This window comes from Caretta caretta, chromosome 7 (genome assembly GCF_965140235.1).
Source record: "Caretta caretta isolate rCarCar2 chromosome 7, rCarCar1.hap1, whole genome shotgun sequence".
NCBI classification, from domain to species: domain Eukaryota; kingdom Metazoa; phylum Chordata; order Testudines; family Cheloniidae; genus Caretta; species Caretta caretta.
Window position 1 is genome coordinate 34,461,755 of NC_134212.1, and position 21,754 is coordinate 34,483,508.

Below are 21,754 nucleotides of genomic sequence, written 5' to 3' on the forward strand. Positions count from 1 at the left end.
AATCTCATCTGCTAATGTTGCCACCTCACTGTTAACCGCCTTTCTGGATAATTTATGAAAAAGTTGAACAGCATTGGGCCCTATACAGATGATTGGTGGACCCTGCTATTTATCACTTTGCATTGTGAAAAAAGAGTTTATTCCTATCCTTTTTTCCTATCTTTTAGCTAGTTGCTGATCCATGAGAGGACCTTCCCTTTTATTGCATAACTCCTTACTTTGCTTAACAGCCTTTGGTGAGGGACCCCGCCGAAGGCTTTCTGAAAGTTCTAGTACATATATCCCTTGTCCATATATTTGTTGGCACCCTCAAAGAATTGAAACAATGTGTGAGGCATGATTTTTGTTTACAAACGTTGTGTTGACTCTTCTCCAGTGTATCATGTTAATCTGTGTGTGTGATGATTCTGTTCTTTTGAGCAGTTTCTCCTGTACTGAAGTTATTCTTACAGTCCTGTAATTGCCAGGATCACCTCTGGAGCCTTTTTAAAAAATTGGCATTACATTAGCGGTCTTCCAGTCATCTCATACAAAGGCAGATTTAACTGATAGGTTACATATCATAGTTGTAAGTTCTGCAGTTTCATATTTGAATTCCTTCAGAGCTCTTCAGTGAATATCATCAGGTCCTGGTATTACTGTTTAATTTATCAGTTTGTTCCAAAACCACCTCCTTGTGATACCTCAATCTGAGACAGTTCCTCAGATTTGTCTAAAAATAATTGGTCTGATTTGGGAATCTCCCTTACATCCTCTGCAGTGAAGACCTATGCAAAAAATTCATTTAGCTTCTCTGCAATGGCCTTGTCTTCCCTGATTGCTTCTTTAGCACCTCAATCATCCAGTTGTCTCACTTACTGTTTGGTAGGCTTCATGCTTCTGATATACTTAATTTTTTTTTGCTAGTTGCTCTTCAAATTCTTTTTTTGGCCCACCTAATTATACTTTTTATAATTTTTAATAATTATAATTTAAATATAATGTATACATTGACTTGCAAGAGTTTATGCTTGTTTCTTTTATCCTTAATAGAATTTGACTTCCAATTTGTAAGGGATGCCTTTTTGCCTCTAACCACCTCTATTACTCTTCTGTTTAGCCACGGTGATATTTTTTGGTCATCTTTCTGGGTTTTTTTGTTTGTGGTATACACCCCTTATGGTGTTTTTAAATAGTTTCCTGGCAGCTTGCAGGCCTGTCACTCTTGTGACTGTTCTTTTTAATTTCTGTTTAACTAGCTTCATTTTTGTGTTCCCTTTTTGAAGTTAAATGCTACTATGGTGGGTTTCTTTGGTATTTCCACCCTACAAAGATGTTACATTGAAGTACATTATGACAACTATTTCTGAGTGGTTCAGCTATACTCGCCTCTTGGACTAGATCCTGTGCTCCCCTTCGGACTGCATGTGCGCGCATCTGAGAGAGAGAACTTTAGACAGCCAAACACATCTCTTTACTCATTTTTATGTACAACATAACTTGCTTAAAAATCCTTTGTCTTTACCATCACCTGGAATCCAGTTTGTTATAACAAGCTGCATGTGAAGAGTATAGTTCAGATATATTGCAATACAGGACCCTTAATATTAAGGATCGTAAGAGCCTGGCTGCTTTTAAAATTTTCTCTGTGTGCTGTCAGAATCTTTTTTTTTTTTTTTTTAAAGGTAAATCTGTAGTTTCTAAGAGAGAAACTGACTGCTGAAATATACTGGGCTAATAAATCACTTAGCCCCCCCCCCCCCACTTGCAGAACCTTACACACATTCTTAAAGTCAAGCACATGAGTAAAGTCTTTACAGGATCAAGGCCTTAGCATTGCCTGAAGAATTCTTCAGAACAATCTTAGGCACATCGACCAGTTGTAAATGGGTGGTTCACAATTTATTATTTAGTGTTTCACCTTGTTTCTTGAATTCTGAATTAGTCATCATCTCTTGCCTCACACCTGTATTTTTAAGAACTGGTAACATGAATTTTCACTCCTAGTAATTAAGAAATAAAATTCCTTTTGCCTTTACGAATAGTGAAGTCCTTTATCCCATCCAGACATTTGTGTACTAAGCCTAAACTTTTGGTGATTGCGGTTTTTTGATTATTTGTATTACAGTAGCACTTACAGGATCCCAGCCACCTTTGGAGGCTCACTGTGGTGTACACAGTGTAAACAAAAATAATAATAATAAAAAAGAATAAAGTCTTCAGAAATTAGATGTGAATGGTCATATTTCTGATTACCATATATTCTAGGCAGTCAGAAAGACCACTTGAAATCAATGGGGAATTTTATGAAATTCTGTGGACTTCTCTCCAGATTTGATTAAACGTTTTGAAGATTTCAGGGAAAAGTCTCTACTAACTTACTTATTCTCCCCCCCCCCAAATAGTAAGACATTTTCAAGCAGCTTTAAATAAAATATGGATTTATTTCACAGTCTTGGTATTAAGAAGAAATACACCCCCTAAGATATCTTTTTTTTCTCTTCCTGAGTTTTAGTTCCTGTATCCAAGGAGATCTTCCTATCCCTCGAGGCTTTTTCCTGCTTGTCCCTCTTAAACTCGTAAATTGAGTACCAAACCTTGTCAAAATTAAATGAGCATTTTTTAAAGACTTGAACCCACGTTCCTTGGAGAGATCCTTCAAATGAATGTAACTATAATGTGTAAAACACACTAGCTGGGCATTTGTTCTAAAATGTTAAGTAGTAAAATGTTAAGCAGTAAAATAGTTAGAAATTGTTGACATTTTACATGTCTATCATTGTTTTAGAGCTAATATTTAATGGAATTGTATGGGACAATTAATACCCGCCTAGAAGTATTGTTGTATCACTTCAAATTTTAAAGGTTATCCTTGCAACACAAAGGGGAAAAAAAAAGTCTGCAGAAAAGTTGAAATACAAGAAATCCACACACTCTGAATCTGCCCTGTAGCATGGAATTTGTGTTTTATATATTTATAATGGTCCGTCAGACTAGTCCTCAATTACAAAGCTAAAATGTCTTGGAGCTTTTCTGGAGTTACTTAAGCCTATTAGATGTTAACAAATATGTGTTTTTATAGGTACGTGCACACCAGTTAGTTTTACCACCTTGTGATGTAGTGATCAAGGCTGTAGCTGAGTACGTCCGTAATATTCAGGACACCACAGATTTGGATGCCATAGCAAAAGATGTTTTTCAACATTCACAGGTAAAGTAGGGCTAACACAAAAATACATGGGTTTGGTTCACCTAAAATTGTGTTGTGGATCTTTGTTGAAAACAAATAAAGTTCATATTTCTTGTGTGTGTATATGTCTTGATTGCCAAAACTTAGTTTTCAGCAGTTTTAAAAAGAAATCCACTTTCCTGTCTGCACTTAATCGTTGGGTACATGATTACTGAGATGACACTACATTCTTTCCACCTTACCTTTTAGCTTTATTTACGTTCATTGTCATTAAGAGCCCACACTTACAAAGTTTGCTTTTCTAAGCTCTAAATAGGCTTTGTTCCTATGGTGATTGTTAATAAAAGTGGATCTTGTATCCACTCAATCACCATGATGCTTATTAAAAATAATTCTCTGTACCAATGTGCCATAGTAAGATGTTAATTTGTTGATCCATAGATATTATATTTATTATTGTATGATGTAGCATAGATAAGCATGTTACAATATTATGCCATGATGTATAGGTCACATGGGTATATTTGTTTACGAAGCCTGTTTTACTTTTTATTTTAGTCTAGAACAGAAGACAAAGTTACTCGATTTAAGAGAGCAGTTGCATATTATTCAGCGACTAATAAACCTATGCCATTTCATCTACCACATTACCTAGGTAAGTAACAAAAGCCTGTTTATAAGAAAACTGACTGAGATAATCCTAAATAAAAGATAGCGATGTTGAGGAAGTTGTCTTTATATTCATTACCTCTATTTTTTTTTATCAGATTACCTTTAAAAACCCAGTATTCACTGCAGTGGTTTCATTTCTTTTAAAATAGGTTGAGCTCATTCCCCAAATTGAGTTTTGATTACAGCAACAACACTAATTATCTTTCATCCTAAACAGTGTCTAATTCAGGATACTTAAACAGTTAACAAGTGAAAACTGGTCAGCAACTTCAGCAGGAAAATAGGTGTACTATACTTTTTTCACAAAACAGAGTTCTTGCTTCTCCCCAGTTTTATCTGAGAGATTTTTCCTTTGTATACATGAGGAAATAAAAACACTGAAATTACATGTTTCACAGATGTGGTGTTCATAGTTTAAGTTAACTGTTACCACCAAAACTTGAATATGCAAGTACTAAATGTGACCAAACTATTGAAGTAACTTGGAAAACATTTTCCTCCCAGCTTACTGTATATCCTTTGTAATAAATAAAGGGCTAGATTAAAAGTATGTTAAGGTTGCAGAGTCAGGTACTCAGAAGGTTACTTGAGCTCAGATATGTTGTGCATTTTTTATCTCTTGGTGCTGCAGGTTGAGTGGCGTTGGCAGTCACATGCTACTACAACTCTTCCTTGCAACCCTGACTTGGCTCTGTCCCCATTTATCTACCTTTATTCCTTCTTCCCTGTGCAGTTAACACCCTGGCACTGTGGTCTCCATCCAGCTCTCTGGGTTGCCATTACTTTTGGACTTCTCTCCCCTTTAGGCTCCTATTGTTTGCCACTGTTGGGCTCCTGAGCAGTAACTCATTTGAAACGGACCCTATTTTAAGTCCTCCGAGACCTGCATTAGGGTTAAAATAGCCGAGTGTTTTTCAGTCTGTCAGTTGGTGCCATCTCTACTCACAATTACAGTTATTATCACTGATTTCCCTGTTCTGCTAACCCTAATTAACCAATGCACGTTGGGTAGGTTGCAAGCCCAGGTTGGTATGGAGGGAAGGTAGTGAGAGTAAGGGAAGCTCTAAGGAGAGGAAGCAGGTGATCTCCAGATAGTTTTCATATTACAGTATACTAATCTACCTTGCATCCTTTTGAGGAAGATGTAAATAAGATTGTTTCTTCTTGACAGAGACAGCATGCTGCTACGGGCCGACAGTGTTTTTGCTCTTTTGAATGCTTGTTGGACAACCAATATTCTTACAGTTAGTGTCTAGAAACTTAAAACTTGAAGTTCCACTACTTCTGCTGTATTCTAGTGGAAATGCAATATGTTGAGAATGTCAAGCCACTTTCACTGAAGGGTCATGTGGATTAAGTTCTAGATATGATGGGATTTGGAGAATAAAAGTAGGCAGAATAATGAAGAGAGAGAAATGGAATCAAAATGGAGAGAAACCAAAACAAGTTAAAATTGACTTGACAAACTGCAGAGTTGCAGAGAGAATTATATAGTAAAAAAACAGAAATGAGCTCAGGATGGTAAAAATAGACACGGGAATAAAACAAGAACAAATAAACTGTAAGGGCAAAATATATAAATAAATAAAATAACAAGGTCAGGTGTAAAACTCAGTGAGGTTTGATTTTTTTAACATATAGATTAGTTACTTAAAATACACATTGGACAACTGCGTTTTGACCAGATTGCATGTGTGGGGATGAGTATATAAAATGAGTACTATCGTGTTTTTTCCCATTTTTATTTCCACCCCTTTTCCCAATTTGCTAATTAAACAGCCAGACCAAATCAGTTTGGGATGCCTGGGATAGTGCCACCATATGTTCCTTCTCAGATGCTCAACATTCCACAGACCTCTCTACAAGCAAAACCTGTGGCAAGTATTTTCTTCTGCTTTTCTTGACTTAATAACTATTAGAAATGTGGTCTGCTAGATGCATGAAAATCTAGGTAAGAAGATTAAAAACCTAGCCTGCTTTCCACAACCAGAGTTGATTGATCAAACTCATCTTGTAACTACAGTGACTCGGCAGACTCCAATGAAAGCATTTCTCATGAAGGGTCTGGAAGGCTGAACTCATATGTTTAAAAAAAAAAAAAAAAAGTCTATTTAAATAACCAAATTCATATTATAACATCAATCTTTTTGTTGTTACCTTTGTTTTAAAAAAAAATTACATTAGGCCCCACAGATGTCCAGTCAGGGTGGAGCCCAAGGTCCGGGTCCATACCCATATAATCTCTCTGAGCCAGCCATCACCTTGGAAGCAGGTGGGAAAAGTCTTTCTGAGCAGAACAACTACAGTAACATTCCTCATGAAGGAAAACATACTCCATTGTATGAACGGTCCTCTCCAATAAACCCAGCTCAGAGTGGGAGCCCCAATCATGTGGATTCAACCTATTTTCCTGCTTCTTCTACATCATCTTCCTCTGACAATGATGAAGGCAATGGAGGTGCTGTGAAGTAAGTAATGGATGAGATAATTTCAGTAACACCGTACATATTTTGAAATACTTATTCATGAGCAGAACCTTTTTCAATATCCTGTGAGTACAGGTTACTGACAGAAAAGTTGTACTTTGCTGGGTCACTGTGGCTGCCAATACATCTATGTACTCTAGCCATTTTTCTAAAAAGAAAAAAACAAAACAAAACAAACCCCACACTACCAGCAGGTTTTTTTTACCCTACGCTTTTTCATTGTTCCCTAAGAAGAATGATGCATTGTGAGATCTTGATAAATGAGAACCTCCTCTCTTCAACTCCACAGTGGAAAAACACTCCACAGCATTATATATTAGAGTTCTAATAGATAAAAATATAAAACCTGCTCAACTTGCAGTTTTTGCACTTTTATAACTTTGGGAAAATGTAGTCATGCAGTGAAGTTTAGTGTTTATGCAAGGATTAACAATTCTAGAAAGTGACTGATGGCCCTCATCAACAGAACAGATACAGCACAGAGAGTAGCGCTAAAAACTTCCTTGTTCTGCCCTACCATTCTGCCTTACCCCTTTCTTGGAGTGAAAAGGTAATTCAGAATAATTCATACGTTCAGGTTTATACTAGATCGTTGGTTCTCATCTGGGCCGCGAGCAGGTTTCAAGGGGTCCGTCAAGCAGGGCCAGCATCAGACTCACTGCAGTCCAGGGCAGAAAGCTGAAGCTCCACTGCATAGGGCTGAAGCCTGAGGCTCTGCGCCCCACCATCTGGGACCGAAGCCTGAGCAGCTTAGCTTCATGGGGCCCCAAACAATTGCCCTGTTCGCTACCCCCTAACACTGGCCCTGGCTTTTATATGCAGAACATCAGTTGTTGTGCCACAGGTGGGCTGTGGAGGTTTTATAGCATGGGCGGAGGGAGCCTCAGAAAGAAAAAGGTAGAGAACCACTGTACTGGATCATATGTCCATTTTGGTAAGAGAGTTGTGGAGTATTTGTCATTACTGCTTACTGATTTCCAACAGGAGATTTGATGGGGGACTATCTGCATGTAACCTTAAATAGATGTAGACCTGTTGCGTGCACCATGGCACATGACCCTACTCAGCCCTGGTCTACACTATGAGTTTAGGTCGAATTTACAGCATTAGATTGATTTAACCCTGCACCCGTCCACACAACGAAGCCATTTTTGTCGACTTAATGGGCTCTTAAAATCGATTTCTGTACTCCTCCCCGAGGAGGGGATTAGCACTGAAATCGACATCGCTGGGTTGAATTTGGGTTAGTGTGGACGCAATTCAACAGTATTGGCCTCCGGGAGCTATCCCACAGTGCTCCATTGTGACCGCTCTGGATAGCACTCTCAACTCGGATTCACTAGTCAGGTAGACAGGAAAAGCCCTGGGAACTTTTGAATTTCATTTCCTGTTTGGCCAGCGTGGCAAGCTGATCAGCACAGGTGATCGTGCAGATCTCAACAGCAGAGGTGACCATGGAGTCCCAGAATCGCAAAAGAGCTCCAGCATGGACCCAGTGGGAGGTACTGGATCTGATCGCTGTGTGGGGAGACAAATCAGAACTCCATTCCAAAAGACGAAATGCCAAAATGTTTGAAAAATCTCCAAGGGCATGAAGGACAGAGGCTATAACAAGGACCCACAGCAGTACTGTATGAAACTTAAGGAGCTCAGGCAAACCTACCAAAAAACCCAAGAGGCAAATGCCCACTCGGGGTCAGAGCCCCAGACATGCCGCTTCTATGATGAGCTGCATGCCATTCTAAGGGGTGCCCCTACAACTACCCCACACCTGTACATGGACTCCTGCAAGGGAGTCTCATGCAACAGGGATGAGGATTTTGGGGACGAGGAAGACGATAGTGCACACCAGGCAAATGGAGAAACCGTTCTCCCCGACAGCCAGGAACTGTTTATCACCCTGGAGACAGTACCCTCCCAACCCAGGCTCCCGGACCTTGAAGGCGGAGAAGGCACCTCTGGTGAGTGTACCTTTGTAAATATAATACACAGTTTAAAAGCAAGCGTGTTTAATGATTAATTTGCCCTGAAGACTTGGGATGCATTCACGGCCAGTACAGCTACTGGAAAAGTCTGTTAACATGTCTGGGGATGGAGCGGAAATCCTCCAGGGACATCTCAATGAAACCTTTGCAAAAGGTTTCTGGGGAGGGCAGCCTTATTACGTTCTCCATGGTAGGACAGTTTACCACGGTAGGCCAGTAGCACATAGTCTGGAATCATTGCATAAGAAAGCATGGCAGCATGTGGTCCCGGTGTTTGTAATCAACCACCCTCCTCCCCAGGTTCCATAGCCTTCTCACCCAGACACCCAAGAACGCATGGGGGGGAAGGGGGGAGGCTCTGGGCACGCAACCACTCCACCCCAGAGGACTGCCTAAGGAACAGAACGTTGGCATTCAATAAGTTTTGAAGGGCAGTGTGGCCTTGTCCTCCCCCACCCCACCTGGTGCTTCCCTCCTCCCACACCCCTCCCGGGCTACCTTGGCAGTTACCCCCCTGTTTGTGTGACAAATTAATAAAGAATGCATGAATTTGAAACAACAGTGACTTGATTGCCTCTGCAAGCGGTGATCGAAGGGGAGAGCGGAGGGCGGTTGGCTTACAGGGAAGTAGAATGAACCAAGGGGGCGGATTTTCATCGAGGAGAAACAAACAGACCTGTCACACCATAGCTTGGTCAGCCATGAAATTGGTTTTCAAAGCTTCTTTGATGCACAGCGTGCCCTGCTATGTTCTTCTAACCACCCTGGTGTCTGGCTGCGTGTAATCAGCGGCCAGGCGATTTGCCTCAACTTCCCACCCAGCCATAAACGTCTCCTCCTTACTCTCACAGATATTGTGGAGCACACATCAAGCAGTAATTACAATGGGAATATTGGTTTCACTGAGGTCTAACCGAGTCAGTAAACTGCTCCAGTGCCCTTTTAAATGTTCAAATGCACATTCTGCCACCATTCTGCACTTGCTCAGCCTATAGTTGAACAGCTCCTGACTACTGTCCAGGGTGCCTGTGTATGGCTTCATGAGCCATGGCATTAAAGGGTAGGCTGGGTCCCCAAGGATAACTATAGGCATTTCAACATCCCCAACGGTTATTTTCTGGTCTGGAAAGTAAGTCCCTTGCTGCAGCTGTTCATACAGACCAGAGTTCCTGAAGATGCGAGCCTCATGTACCTTTCCCGGCCATCCCACGTTGATGTTGGTGAAACGTCCCTTGTGATCCACCAGTGGTTGCAGCACCATTGAAAAGTACCCCTTTTGGTTTATGTACCAGCTGCCCTGGTGGTCCAGTCCCAAGATAGGGATATGTGTTCCATCTATCGCCCCACCACAGTTAGGGAATCCCATTGCAGCAAAGCCATCCACTGTGACCTGCACGTTTCCCAGAGTCACTACCCTTGATAGCAGCAGCTCAGTGATTGCATTGGCTACTTGGATCACTGCAGCCTCCACAGTAGATTTGCCCACTCCAAATTGATTCCCAACTGACAGGTAGCTGTCTGGCATTGCAAGCTTCCAGAGGGCTATTGCCACTTCTTGTGAACTGTGTGGGCTGCTCTCATCTTGGTATTCTTGCCCTTCAGGGCAGGGGAAAGCAAGTCACAAAGTTCCATGAAAGTGCCCTTCTGCATGGGAAAGTTTCGCAGCCATTGGGAATCGTCCCAGACCCACAACACTGTGCGGTCCCACCAGTGCTTGTTTCCCGGGCCTAGGATTGGCGTTCCATGGCATGAGCCTGCCCCATTGCCACCAGGATGGCCAAATTACCGGGGCCCGTGCTTTGAGAGAAGTCTGTGTTCATGTCCTCGTCGCTCTCATCACCGTGCTGCCGTCGCCTCCTTGCCTGGTTTTGCAGGTTCTGGTTCTGCATATACTGCATGATAATGCGCAAGGTGTTTACAATGCTCGTAACTGCCGCGGTGATCTGAGCTGGCTCCATACTTGCCGTGGTATGGCGTCTGCAGGGGAGCAGAGTTGTAGGTGGTTGGATGACCAGTTTTGCAGACCTACTGCACTGTCTGCTGCCAGGACACAACAGCTGAGCGGGCTGCACGCTTGCTGTGGTATGGCGAGACAAGAGCAGCATTGCAGCGGAAGCAGCCCTGCGAGACCACCAGGAGAGCAGAATGGCAGCGGAAGTGGTCGTTTGATGACAACAGTTTGCAGACCTACTGCACTGTCTGCTGAAAGCAGTATGGCGCCTGCACGGAAAAAGGGCACAAAATGATTGTCTGCCGTTGCTTTCACGGCGGGAGGGGTGACTGATGACAGTACCCAAAGCTACCCGCGACAATGTTTTTGCCCCATCAGGCATTGGGAGCTTAACCCAGAATTCCAGTGGCGGCGGAGACTGCAGGAACTGTGGGATAGCTACCCACAGTGCAAGGCTTTGGAAGTCGGTACTGTGGACGCACTCTGCCGACTCTTCACTCCGCCGACTTAATGCGCTTCGTGGGGACACACACAATCGACTGTATAAAATTGCTTTCTAAAAATCCACTTCTATAAATTCGACCTAATTTCATAGTGTAGACATACCCTCAGTCTAAAGATGCCTTTAGAAGTTCAGATCTGTGTTGCTAAGTACACAATTGTGAATGCATCTCTTCATGGCAGTAAATTCTGAGAATGTCTGCAATTAATGGCAAGAACTCTAAATTTTATTTTTTGTGGTGTAGTTGGCACACACTGGGGATATGTAAACCACATTATGCTTTCTTTGCTTAATGAATTATGTACAATTACTGAATTATCCACAATTAAAATTTTCAATTTATAAAATTGGTACATCTATGTTAACAAGATACATACACTAGACTTTTTTTTTTTTTTAGTTTTTCAAAATAATGCTATTTTATGCAGTACATTCTGAACGAATTTAGAAATTGGCGTCAAGACAATATCACTGATATCACTGTGTTTAGAGACAGTCTCTTAAGTGGGAAGCTAATTGGTAAATTGACAGACATTGGAACTTGATTCAGGATGTTTTCTACGTTAATAGAAGATAAGGTGATCAGTAACAGCATGGATTTGTCAAGAACAAATGATGTCAAATCAACCTATAGCTTTCTTTGACAGGGTAACAAGCCTTGTGGAGAGGGGGGAAGCAATAGATATCTTTAGAAAAGCTTTTGGAAGGTTGTGGGAGCTCCGTCATTGAAGGTTTTTTAGGAGCAGGTAAAGGATGGTTGAGATAATATTTAGTCCTTGTAATTATAAAGGAATCTTAAGTTGTTTTTTTTAAAATTACAATCCAAACATTAATAAATATGGGAATTTTATACTGCTTTCTAGACACTCCTGTATATTGGCATTTCTAATTTAGGTGGTGTCTTTTAACATTAGAGCATTCACTGACAAAAATTCTCATTGACTATTAATAAAGCTATTAAGATGCATCTTACGTTTTGCACTAAATACTGTAGTTTTTCTTTTTGTGTATTTATTCAGCCATGTCAGTGGGAACAAAATGAGTTGGGAAAAAACAAGAACCCAGTCAGAAAACCAAGCACATGGAGATCCAGGAGACCAAACAAAGGTAGTATCTTAAGTTCCAAACCTCCACATTTATTGCTACAGCCTTACAAGCATATGGTAAAACTTTCAAAAGCACCTGTGAGAACTTAAAAAAAAAAAGAAAAAAGAAAAAAAAGAGGCAAACTGTAATTACAGTGAGAAATGGCTTAAAATATGTTATATGCATACAAAATTGTACACTCAGTAGACTATCTTACCCTGTCGTTCTTGGATATTTTTGCACATTTCGTATACATGATAATATACTGGGTTGATTTCAGAAAGAATACCTTTAGTAGTCTTAATGTAGCATCTACAGGATATTTATCTGTTGAGAGCAGTTCCATTATGGATGTTTGAAGGTAGGGCATAAATGCACAACTCAGAGCTGTGTAGTCATTATTATCAATTTATGTATGAGAATTCAAAGATGGAAAAAATACTATTACTTACCAGTTAGAGATTCTACTTTTACAAATGGCTGGGATGAATTTCACAATGAATAGTAAAATAGTTCTATGAGTTTGAATGGGACTATTCAAAGTAAAGTACTACTTAATGTAAGGATGGTACAGTTAATACTTTAAGAATTCAACATTGATTTAAAATTGAGCTAGTAAAAAGCAAATTCCAAAACGATGTCAATGTGAAGGACATCATGCCAGACATGCCAAGTTTCAACTACATTTCAGTGAAAATGCACACGTTTTATACCTCCAGTATAAACCCAAGTTATAATAGAGATGAAGGCTAGCCATTAATTTATTCTCAGGCAAAAAATATAATAAAAATAAAGCCAAACCAAAGTCTGGAGTTATGGTGGAAAGACCCTATTTTCTTAGCTATAAATCCTTATGAGAATGTGTTAGTTCCCCTCCTCCCCCCAAAAAAATAAAATAAAAGTTCTTAATCTGGAAATTCCAGTAAGATAACACCTTATAGTCCTTATAGTGTCCTTATAGTGTCCTTATAGTGCTAACCTGATAACAGCTAGAAACAGACCTCACCCATCCATACTTATCCCTGCAAGCCACTCCTGATGTGATAGCAATCTGCATGTGGACCATTCACAATTTGCAATTTTGGCCATAAAGCCATACAGTTTGCAAAGTATGCAGAAAACTGGTGTGTAGATAATCAAATGGACACATGTATATAATAATCTCGATGACAGGTTTCCAGGTAGCCTGTTTCCTCTTGTTTTTTCCTACCCCCCCCCTCCCCCAGATGTTCTGGTTTAACTTGGATTTAAACTTGGAGAGTGGTCAGTTTAGATGAGCTATTACCAGCAGGAAAGTGAGTTTGTGTGTGTATGGGGGTGGGGGGGATGTGAGAAAACCTGGATCTATGCAGGAAATAGCCCGACTTGATTATGTAAAGAGTTGTCACTTTGGATGGGCTAGCACCAGCAGGAGAGTGAATTTGTGTGGGGGGGTGGAGGGTGAGAAAACCTGGATTTGTGCTGGAAATGGCCCACCTGTTGATCACTTTAGATAAGCTATTACCAGCAGGACAGTGGGGTGGGAGGAGGTATTGTTTCATATTCTCTGTGTATATATAAAGTCTGCTGCAGTTTCCACGGTATGCATCTGATGAAGTGAGCTGTAGCTCACGAAAGCTCATGCTCAAATAAATTGGTTAGTCTCTAAGGTGCCACAAGTACTCCTTTTCTTTTTGCCAATAATATCGATGTACATTTTAAAGTGTATACTTCGTGTTTCTGTGATAACCATTTTAAATGTGTAATTGCTTCCTTACCCACCCTTAAACCAGTTAAAAGCAATTGTATTTGTTAAGCACTATAGAAAAAGCCAAGTCTGGAGTTTGTAGGTATATTTATTTCACAGAGAGGTAGCCAAAATATTGGAAAAATCTTTGAAAGGTGAAAATATATTTTTAAAGTCTAGTTCCTCTGAAACTTTGTGTGTGTTCAAACTTTCCAGAAGAGTTTCACATTGGAATCAGATGTGGTATGTGAAGTTTAAGGTAGATCATTTAGGGAGTTCAAAATCTGGCCTGTAACAGAAAGCTAGCACCAACCCTGATGATGATAATTCCTTTCTCTTATCCTTTGTTTCATATAGTTAAATTGCAAGCTGTTGGAGTGAGGACTGTCTCGCAATGCATTTGTACAGTGCCTGGGACAATGGGCTTCACATCTCAGTTAGGCCTTTTAGTTATACAGTAATACAAATAAATACGAACAATAATACTCCTCCTAACTGTGGAGATACTAGTGGTCTCTTGGATACTATTTTGTTGTGTGCAGTGCTGGGTGCATTATGTAGGTGGATTGATTTAAATCACTGATTTTAATCATGTATTGCAATTGTACTTTTTAGTTATTTTCCTGAGAGAGGTTGGTAACCATTAAAACATATTGGCTTGCAACTAAATATAGCCTGTATGCTTAATTTGGTGCTGCTTTTTGGTAACCAGGAGGACATATTATGTCTATACACATTTATTTAAGCAACTCTGTAGCTTAATTTACATGTATTCAGATTCTTAATTTTTACATTGCTTACTATGTTAGAAAATGGGGAATGACGCATTTCTTATTTATTAGATTAATTTTTTACTTGTGATGTTTGTCAAGCTCTACCTGGATGGACATTCATATTCAGTTAAAAATGGACAAAACCACATTTTAATATTTGTATTAAATAAAACTACCTTAACTGCTGGACACAGAGGGGAAAAGTGTTTATCAAAAACATGTCTTGCATTTAAAACTGATTCATTAAAAGAGGAAGTATTATCTCTAGGTATTGAATTGAACTGATTATTTCTGGTAACAATGTCATCAAGACTTTAGAACTAGTAGATTTAATCCTTTCACACCTAGTTTTTATTCATAGATGGGGAGAGGAAAATCAACTTTCCTTCTTTTTCTATTTCCAATTGGTTTCTAAACTTTGATCGAACTGGTCATTGAGCTGAACTAGCTGAATAAGCTGAAATGAAGAAGATAGTCTCTTCTGCAGGTGCAGAGAGACTACAGCTGTCAAAAGCTGGTTTAATACTTCAACAAACTCTGGTTCCAGTTGTAAGCCACTGACTTCCACCAGTTCAGTGGTGTTACTTTCTTTGGAACTTATCAGCAAATATGTACTCAATATTTTTGTATTTAATGGAAATGTTTTTAATAAATTCTAAGTTTAGGCGTTAACATAGGTTGTCAGTGTCAAATTTATTTTTAAAAAAATCTGTATTTAACTTCAAAAAAATCAGATTTTTAAAATTTTCTAATCCAATTTTTATTCAGCCTGGAAATAATCTAGATAGTGCAACTACATGAGAGTCTTGTGGTGGTACACTTTTTAAACTAGATTTTTCCTCCTTTAATAGCAGCACAGTGTTTTGTAAATTCTTATTTATAGTGCCTTTTCAGCATCTTTTAAATTCATTCTTAGAGCCACTAGAATTGGGGATAGGAATCTGTTTACAATAATTAAATCTAAATAAAAATATACCATAAATATGACACTTTGGTGCTAAGTGTACTTAGTACTTTTTTCAAGCAATAGCTGTCAGATATAAAATGTTTTGCTATCACAGACTGTTTTGTTCTAACCATTCCTTTTGTATCTAACCTCTGTTTTGAATAAATAAATAAATCTAAATCTGGATTACAAGTGGTATAAAGTAATCTGAAAGGGGTAATGCCCACTTGATTTTTTTTTTTGAAATGCCATGTTCTGAGAGAACCCCTTTTTGAATAGTGTGCTTTGACTTCTTTAAAATAAAAAATCCTTAATTTTTTAAATAAGGATTTGTCTGCTTCCCTTTTGATATTTAGAAAGATCTGATGGGTGTACCTGGAATTACCTCAAACATGGTGGGGGCCCTGCACACCTTTCTATGTGTGAAGGGATGCTCACATCTGCAAAACCGTGAAACTGATTAATAATAAAATGCTGTCACAAGCACAAAGTTAACAAACTTTAGTCTTTCAGTTACAGCAACATAGGAATTACTTGTAATAGTAGTAGTAATCAAATTCAGATGAAAATATGATTTACGGTGTCCTCCTAAATTGAGAGATGACCAGATTGTTGTTAGTGAGATTTTTGTGGGTTTCTCTGCTTTTACTTTTAAGTATCTCTGAAAGCAGTTATCCAAGTACTTTTTCATTGTTGGATAAGTCCAACAGTATGTCACTTTTGGCTGTAAATCATAATATTGAATTGAATTTCTAGTAACAAAATTGAATGCTATACTAGCAACTCTTAACCAGAAGAGGTAGCAAAAATCTTGTGCAGTCCTCTTAACACAAAGAACATAATTTCATTCATAATGGGGAAAAAAACATAGGCCCCTCAAGATCAAATCACCGTATGTGTCTGATGCTTGTATGTTTCCCCATTTTGTTCAAGAAATGAACAGGGGACGGTTTTGTTTTTATTTTCCTTCCCCCTCCCCCCTAGTTTTTTTTCCCAGGCTGGAGTTGAAGGCCCTTTGTTTTGCCTTTGCCCAACTAGTCAGTAACTCCCCAGAAATGTTTATCAGAGGTTGTTATTCCTATACTGAGAAAATATTAATGTAAAGAGAAATTACTACTTTTTTAATATGATGAACAGTTAAAAATTTAAACTGCACGATGACTTGAATATGATATTTTGTTTTTAATAATGGTTATTTGCAGGGAAACAACATCTAGAGTAACCACAGAATAGGAAGATTTTATTTTCAGCATTCTGTTACGGTTATAATTTTGATTCACTTGTGAATATAAAATGCTAGAAAAGTAGGGTGGAAGGGACCTCAAGAGGTCATCCAGTCCAGCCCCCTGCACTGAGACAGGACCAAGTTATATGTGGACGATCCCTGGCACGTCTTTACCTAAGCTGTTCTTAAAAACCTCCAATGATATGGATTCCATAACCTCCCTTGGCAGCCTATTCCAGAACTTAACTATTTTTATAGTTAGAAAATATTTCCTAATATCCAACCTAAATCTCCCTAGCTGAGTCCATTACTTCATGTCCTGCCTTAAGTGACATTGATTTCAGCCCTCTTTTTAACAGCTCTTAACATATTTGAAGACTTTTATCAGGTTCCCCTTCAGTCCTATTTTCTCAGGACTAAATATGCCCAGTTGTTTTACCTTTCTCCATAGGTCAGGTTTTCTAAACCGTTTATCACTTTTGTTGCTCTCCTCTGGACTCTCTCAAATTTGTCCACATCTTTCTTAAAAGTGTGGTGCTCAGAATTGGACACAGTACTCCAGCTGAGGCCTCACCAGTACCAAGGACAGCAGAGCAATTACCTCCTGAAGTTTACATATGATACTTCTGTTAATACACCCCAGAATGATATTAGCCTTTTTCGCAATTGCATCATGTTGTGGATGTGAGTCAACTATAACTCCTAGATTCTTTTCAACAGTACTGTCTAGACAATTATTCCTCATTTTGTAGTTGTGTGTTTATTTCTTCCGAAGGCTGTGTCTACACTTGTGGCAGCAGTTACAATACATGCACTACACATATAGCTAGGTGTCGCAGTGAAAGGCTCAGGCAGCAGGGAAAAGCTCTGGTAACTCCCTGCTCCAGGAGCCTTTCACTGTGGCAGGGAAAGGCTCTGGCAGAAGAGAGGCAGCGGAACACTATACTGCTAAAAATAGTGTCTTGGGGGTTCAGGCATGTAGGGTGCTCTACTCTACCTGCCTAAGCCATGCCTCACTGTCTACACTGCTGTTCGTACCCATGCTAGCTTGGCATGTGTTGTCTGTACTCTACATATGGCTGTAAGTGTAGATGTATCATAAGTGTGGTACTTTACACTGCTCATGTTTGCAGCTTCTGTAGCTGCCTTTGGGTAATCCATTCTACATGTTCACACTTTTATATAGTCAAAAAAAAATGAATGTTTTCATTTGTTGGACAAGGTGGGTGATGTAATATATTCTATTGGACTGACTTCTGTTGGAGAAAGAGACAGCTATAGCATTTCAAATGTAGACAAGCCAAAGTTTTCAAGCTACACAGAGCTCTTCGTCAGGTCTGGGAAAGGTACTCAGGGCTTGTCTACACTTAAAATGCTACAGTGGCACAGCTGCACTGCTGCTGTGCTTCAGTGTAGACACCACCTATACCAACAGGAGGGGTTCTCCTGTTGGCAAAGGTAATCCACCTCCCCACCAGGAGGTAACTAGGTTTCTTCTGTCAACCTAGCACTGTCGACACAGGGACTTAGAGTGGTAGCCATGTTAGTCTGTATCAGCAAAAACAATGAGGAGTCCTTGTGGCACCTTAGAGACTAACAGATTTATTTGGGCATAAGCTTTTGTGGGCTAGAACCCACTTCATCAGTTATATATCCAGAGGAGGAATATGGATGTGCCCCTCTCCTATGACTATGGAGGAGCAGGATCAATGGCCTATTGCAAAGGGGGGCATTTAAGGGTAGTGTATATGGAGTACGGTATATTCTGTTGGGAATGTGTGTAATCCTGCAACATAACACTGGGAGGCGAAATTATGAACTTCTATACACTGCCACCTGGACTATGGTACACCAATGGATCAGTGGACTTAATTGTTGTAAACAATCGAACCAGCACCTACTACCCTATGCATTACCAAATAGTTGAATTGGTTTAGACAATACCAGATTTCACTGTGGATGTTCAGTGGACGCACAATATGTACAAGAGTACACAATGATTACAAGAGCAACTTGCTGCAAGCACCAACAGTTGGACACACTTACAATACACACTACAGGATGGCGCTGACAAAATTTTAACCCTAACAAAGGAGGAGAAGCAGTGGTTTTGGTGTTGGCCAGGATGTTGGACCATACTGCAGTGGTCAGGACTCTGTGTTGCTGTGGATTATCATAGCAGCTGGTGTATTGTTAACTGTATTTGTGTTACGTTGCATATGGAAATGATCACGGGGGGCACAACCCCCTAGAGAACAGCCACTAATTATAACCTATAAGTAATGTGGTAAGCCCTCCCCCTCAGTGTACTAGACAACCACGACCCAACCTTCTTGGGCCCACTGTAATGGGAAGTCTGGAACAATAATTGGAATAAGCGTGGTATGCCCGTATGAGAGAAGGTGCACGGCATGGTACGACACAAGGGGCAGTGGGACAGATGGAATACTGACACCTTCCACTCCATGCCTCTGATGAAATGGGTTCTAGCCCACGAAAGCTTATGCCCAAATAAATTTGTTAGTCTCTAAGGTGCCACAAGGACTCTTCGTTGCTTTTACAGGGACTTGAGTCACCTTACCTATATCGCTCGGGTATGGATGTTTCACACACTTGACCAATGTAGTTAAACAGACTTAATTTTCAAGTGTAGATCAGGCCCCAGAGAGTATGTCTACACAGCAAAGAAAAACCTGAGGCTGGCCCGTGTCAGCCGACTTGGGCTCGCAGGGCTATTTCATTGCTTTGTAGACTTCTGGGCTGGGGTCTGGAGTCTAAGACCTTGGAGCTTGGAAGTTTACACAGCAATGGAATAACCCCTTGAGACTGAGTTACACTGCTATGTTGACATACCCAGAGTGTCACAGCTAAATTAGAGGTGAAACAGATGGTTTAGCGTGAATAGTTAACACATTCTGCGAGACCATTCAAGGTAAAGTGGCCTGTTAATACCTCTGCAGTCATAGGCCAAAAAAGGGTTACAGCTTGTTGTAATAAGCCATTAATCTGTTGCCTTTATTAAGGCCATTATTTTTAGTGTCTAACAAAGTTATGAATTTTAAGTTCCCATTGTGGGTGCAGGGAGAGATGTGTAACGTGCCTTTTTTTCTGTTAATGTACAAGTTTATTTTTCTATGTAACCAATAAAAGAATATTTTCTTTCGTATGATGTATTACAGGCAGAAGGTTCCTCGACTGCCTCTTCAGGAAGCCAGGCAGCCGAAGTCAAAGGGAATCAAACCAGTAGTCCACAAATCCCATGTCTGTTGTCAATGCCCACCAGGAACCATATGGATATTACCACCCCTCCATTGCCTCCTGTAGCACCTGAAGTATTAAGAGTGGCAGAACACAGGCACAAGAAGGGATTAATGTATCCCTACATCTTTCATGTCCTAACCAAGGTATGACTCTAAAACTCATGTATTGTGAAACAGTGATTCTGTAAAAGTATCCATACCTAAACACCTGACCAGACAGTATCATCAGGGGTGATGCATACTTGCTCCTGCTTAGATCTAAGCTCTGGCCTATTAACACTTCTAACCATTGGTGAAAAAGAAGCTCCAGACAGTAGCTCTGGGAGTGAATTGCACAACAGGTGTCTGACTCTCATTGTTAAAACTGCTTACTCACAAAATAGCTGATTTTTTCCCCCTGAATTTTCTCTATTTTTTTCCTTTTCTATTTTAAAAAAGTTTGGTGTGTGTGGTGCTTCTTGAGGCTTTGGCACCTCTGCCAGTCTTTCTCTGACATTACCTGTTTCAGAATCGTTTAGATATTTATATTGATGTGTTTGTTGTCTGGCTCTCTTGTTCCACTCACTGTTTCTGTTTCTCTTGGTGTATCTGAAGAGAAACAGCCCAGCAGCTTTAAGAAATTCCTCCAGGTGTGGCCATAAAATTTTCATTATGGATTAACATGATTGCTATCTTGAATGCCCAGCAAATACATGGCAAGCAGACAGGTCTTAGGGAGATCACTTGAACATCCCTGCTCTGCTCACTAAGTCCAACAGAAATCTCTCTGGATGGCCTTGGAGAGCAAATCTTCCATGGCAATGGAGGAGAGTTCCTCATCTTACTACAAAGAGGCTGTGTCAATGCCAGTTGATTCAGTGTAGTTTTAATGGGATTTCCCAAAGCTGTGTGTTTTGCAACTATCAGAGGTCAGCACTATCTCTCAGTCATTAGGATGCAATGATGCCCTTGGCACAAGTCTTTGGTTTTGCTTAGTATAGATTCAGAGGACAAGATTCAATCCAAACCTCCCTCTAAGTGCAGGCTGAGAAGATCCTACAACTTGATTCTTCTGACCCTGTCTCATCTTCTCATAACTCCTCCTCAGAGCAGCTTAATGCCTCTTGTAGTTCCATCCACAACAGTTGTGGCAGCAATAAGTCCAGTCACTGGATCGTTAAACCATATTATATTATTCTCATTGATATCCTTAAAGCCAAAATGTTATTTAATTTGCAGATGTACATGCCATGCTCTCTTTGAGGCCTGGACAGACTCTTTGGTATGTTTATACAGTGCCTAGCCCAATGGGGCTGGGATTCCTCTGTGCAATAGCAATATAGATAATATTATTCTTGGGGGGCATTCTGCGCTAAAAAAATTTAAGTCTGTGCCAAAAAATTAAACATTCTGCACACAATATTAAAAAATCTGTGCACAATATTTTAAAATTCTGCAAATTTTATTTGTCAAAATAACACTACATAATCACACAGTTTCAATTATTTTGGTAATTTATAATTAAATACTTGTCAGCAAGTATGTCTGTAACAATACAGACACAAAAATTCCCCCAGGAATAGAGAGTTAAAGAAACCCCTATGACAACCCAGTTTCTGTTTCTCTGCCCCTTAGTCCACTCCCACCCCCCAGCCAAGCCGCGGAGCCAGACACCTACAACCCCCCCCCCCCCGAGCCTCCCTAGTCCAGATACCCGTGCCCCCACCCACAGAGCGCAGCTGTACCCTCCCCTCCCCCCAACCCCAGATACCTGCTCCCCCTTCCCTCCTGAGCCCATGGATCCAGAGGGGGAAACAGCCTGATGCTCGGTCCAAGGCTTGCACGGAGTTTCCTGTGCACCGCCCTCTCCTTCCCTCAGGGCATGCTGGGAACTGCAGCTGCCAGGAACCCTCCAGCTCAGTGGTTCCCAAACTTTAACAGCCCTCGAACCCCTTTCACTAAATTGTGAAATCTTGTGAACCCCCTCCTAAAAA

The 21,754-nt window shown here is 40.3% G+C and overlaps 1 protein-coding gene across 3 annotated transcripts in view; it reads left to right on the forward strand.

The window, feature by feature from the left end:
* FAM120A (family with sequence similarity 120 member A) overlaps positions 1-21,754 on the forward strand; it is a 119,936-nt gene that overhangs the window by 36,272 nt on the left and 61,910 nt on the right. For all 3 annotated transcript variants that reach the window (XM_048858012.2, XM_048858013.2, XM_048858011.2), the window contains exons 4-9: positions 3,062-3,190; positions 3,728-3,824; positions 5,621-5,718; positions 6,026-6,309; positions 11,785-11,872; positions 19,701-19,925. In XM_048858012.2, the coding sequence (XP_048713969.1) occupies positions 3,062-3,190; positions 3,728-3,824; positions 5,621-5,718; positions 6,026-6,309; positions 11,785-11,872; positions 19,701-19,925 (921 nt within the window). The remainder of the gene's footprint in view (positions 1-3,061; positions 3,191-3,727; positions 3,825-5,620; positions 5,719-6,025; positions 6,310-11,784; positions 11,873-19,700; positions 19,926-21,754) is intronic.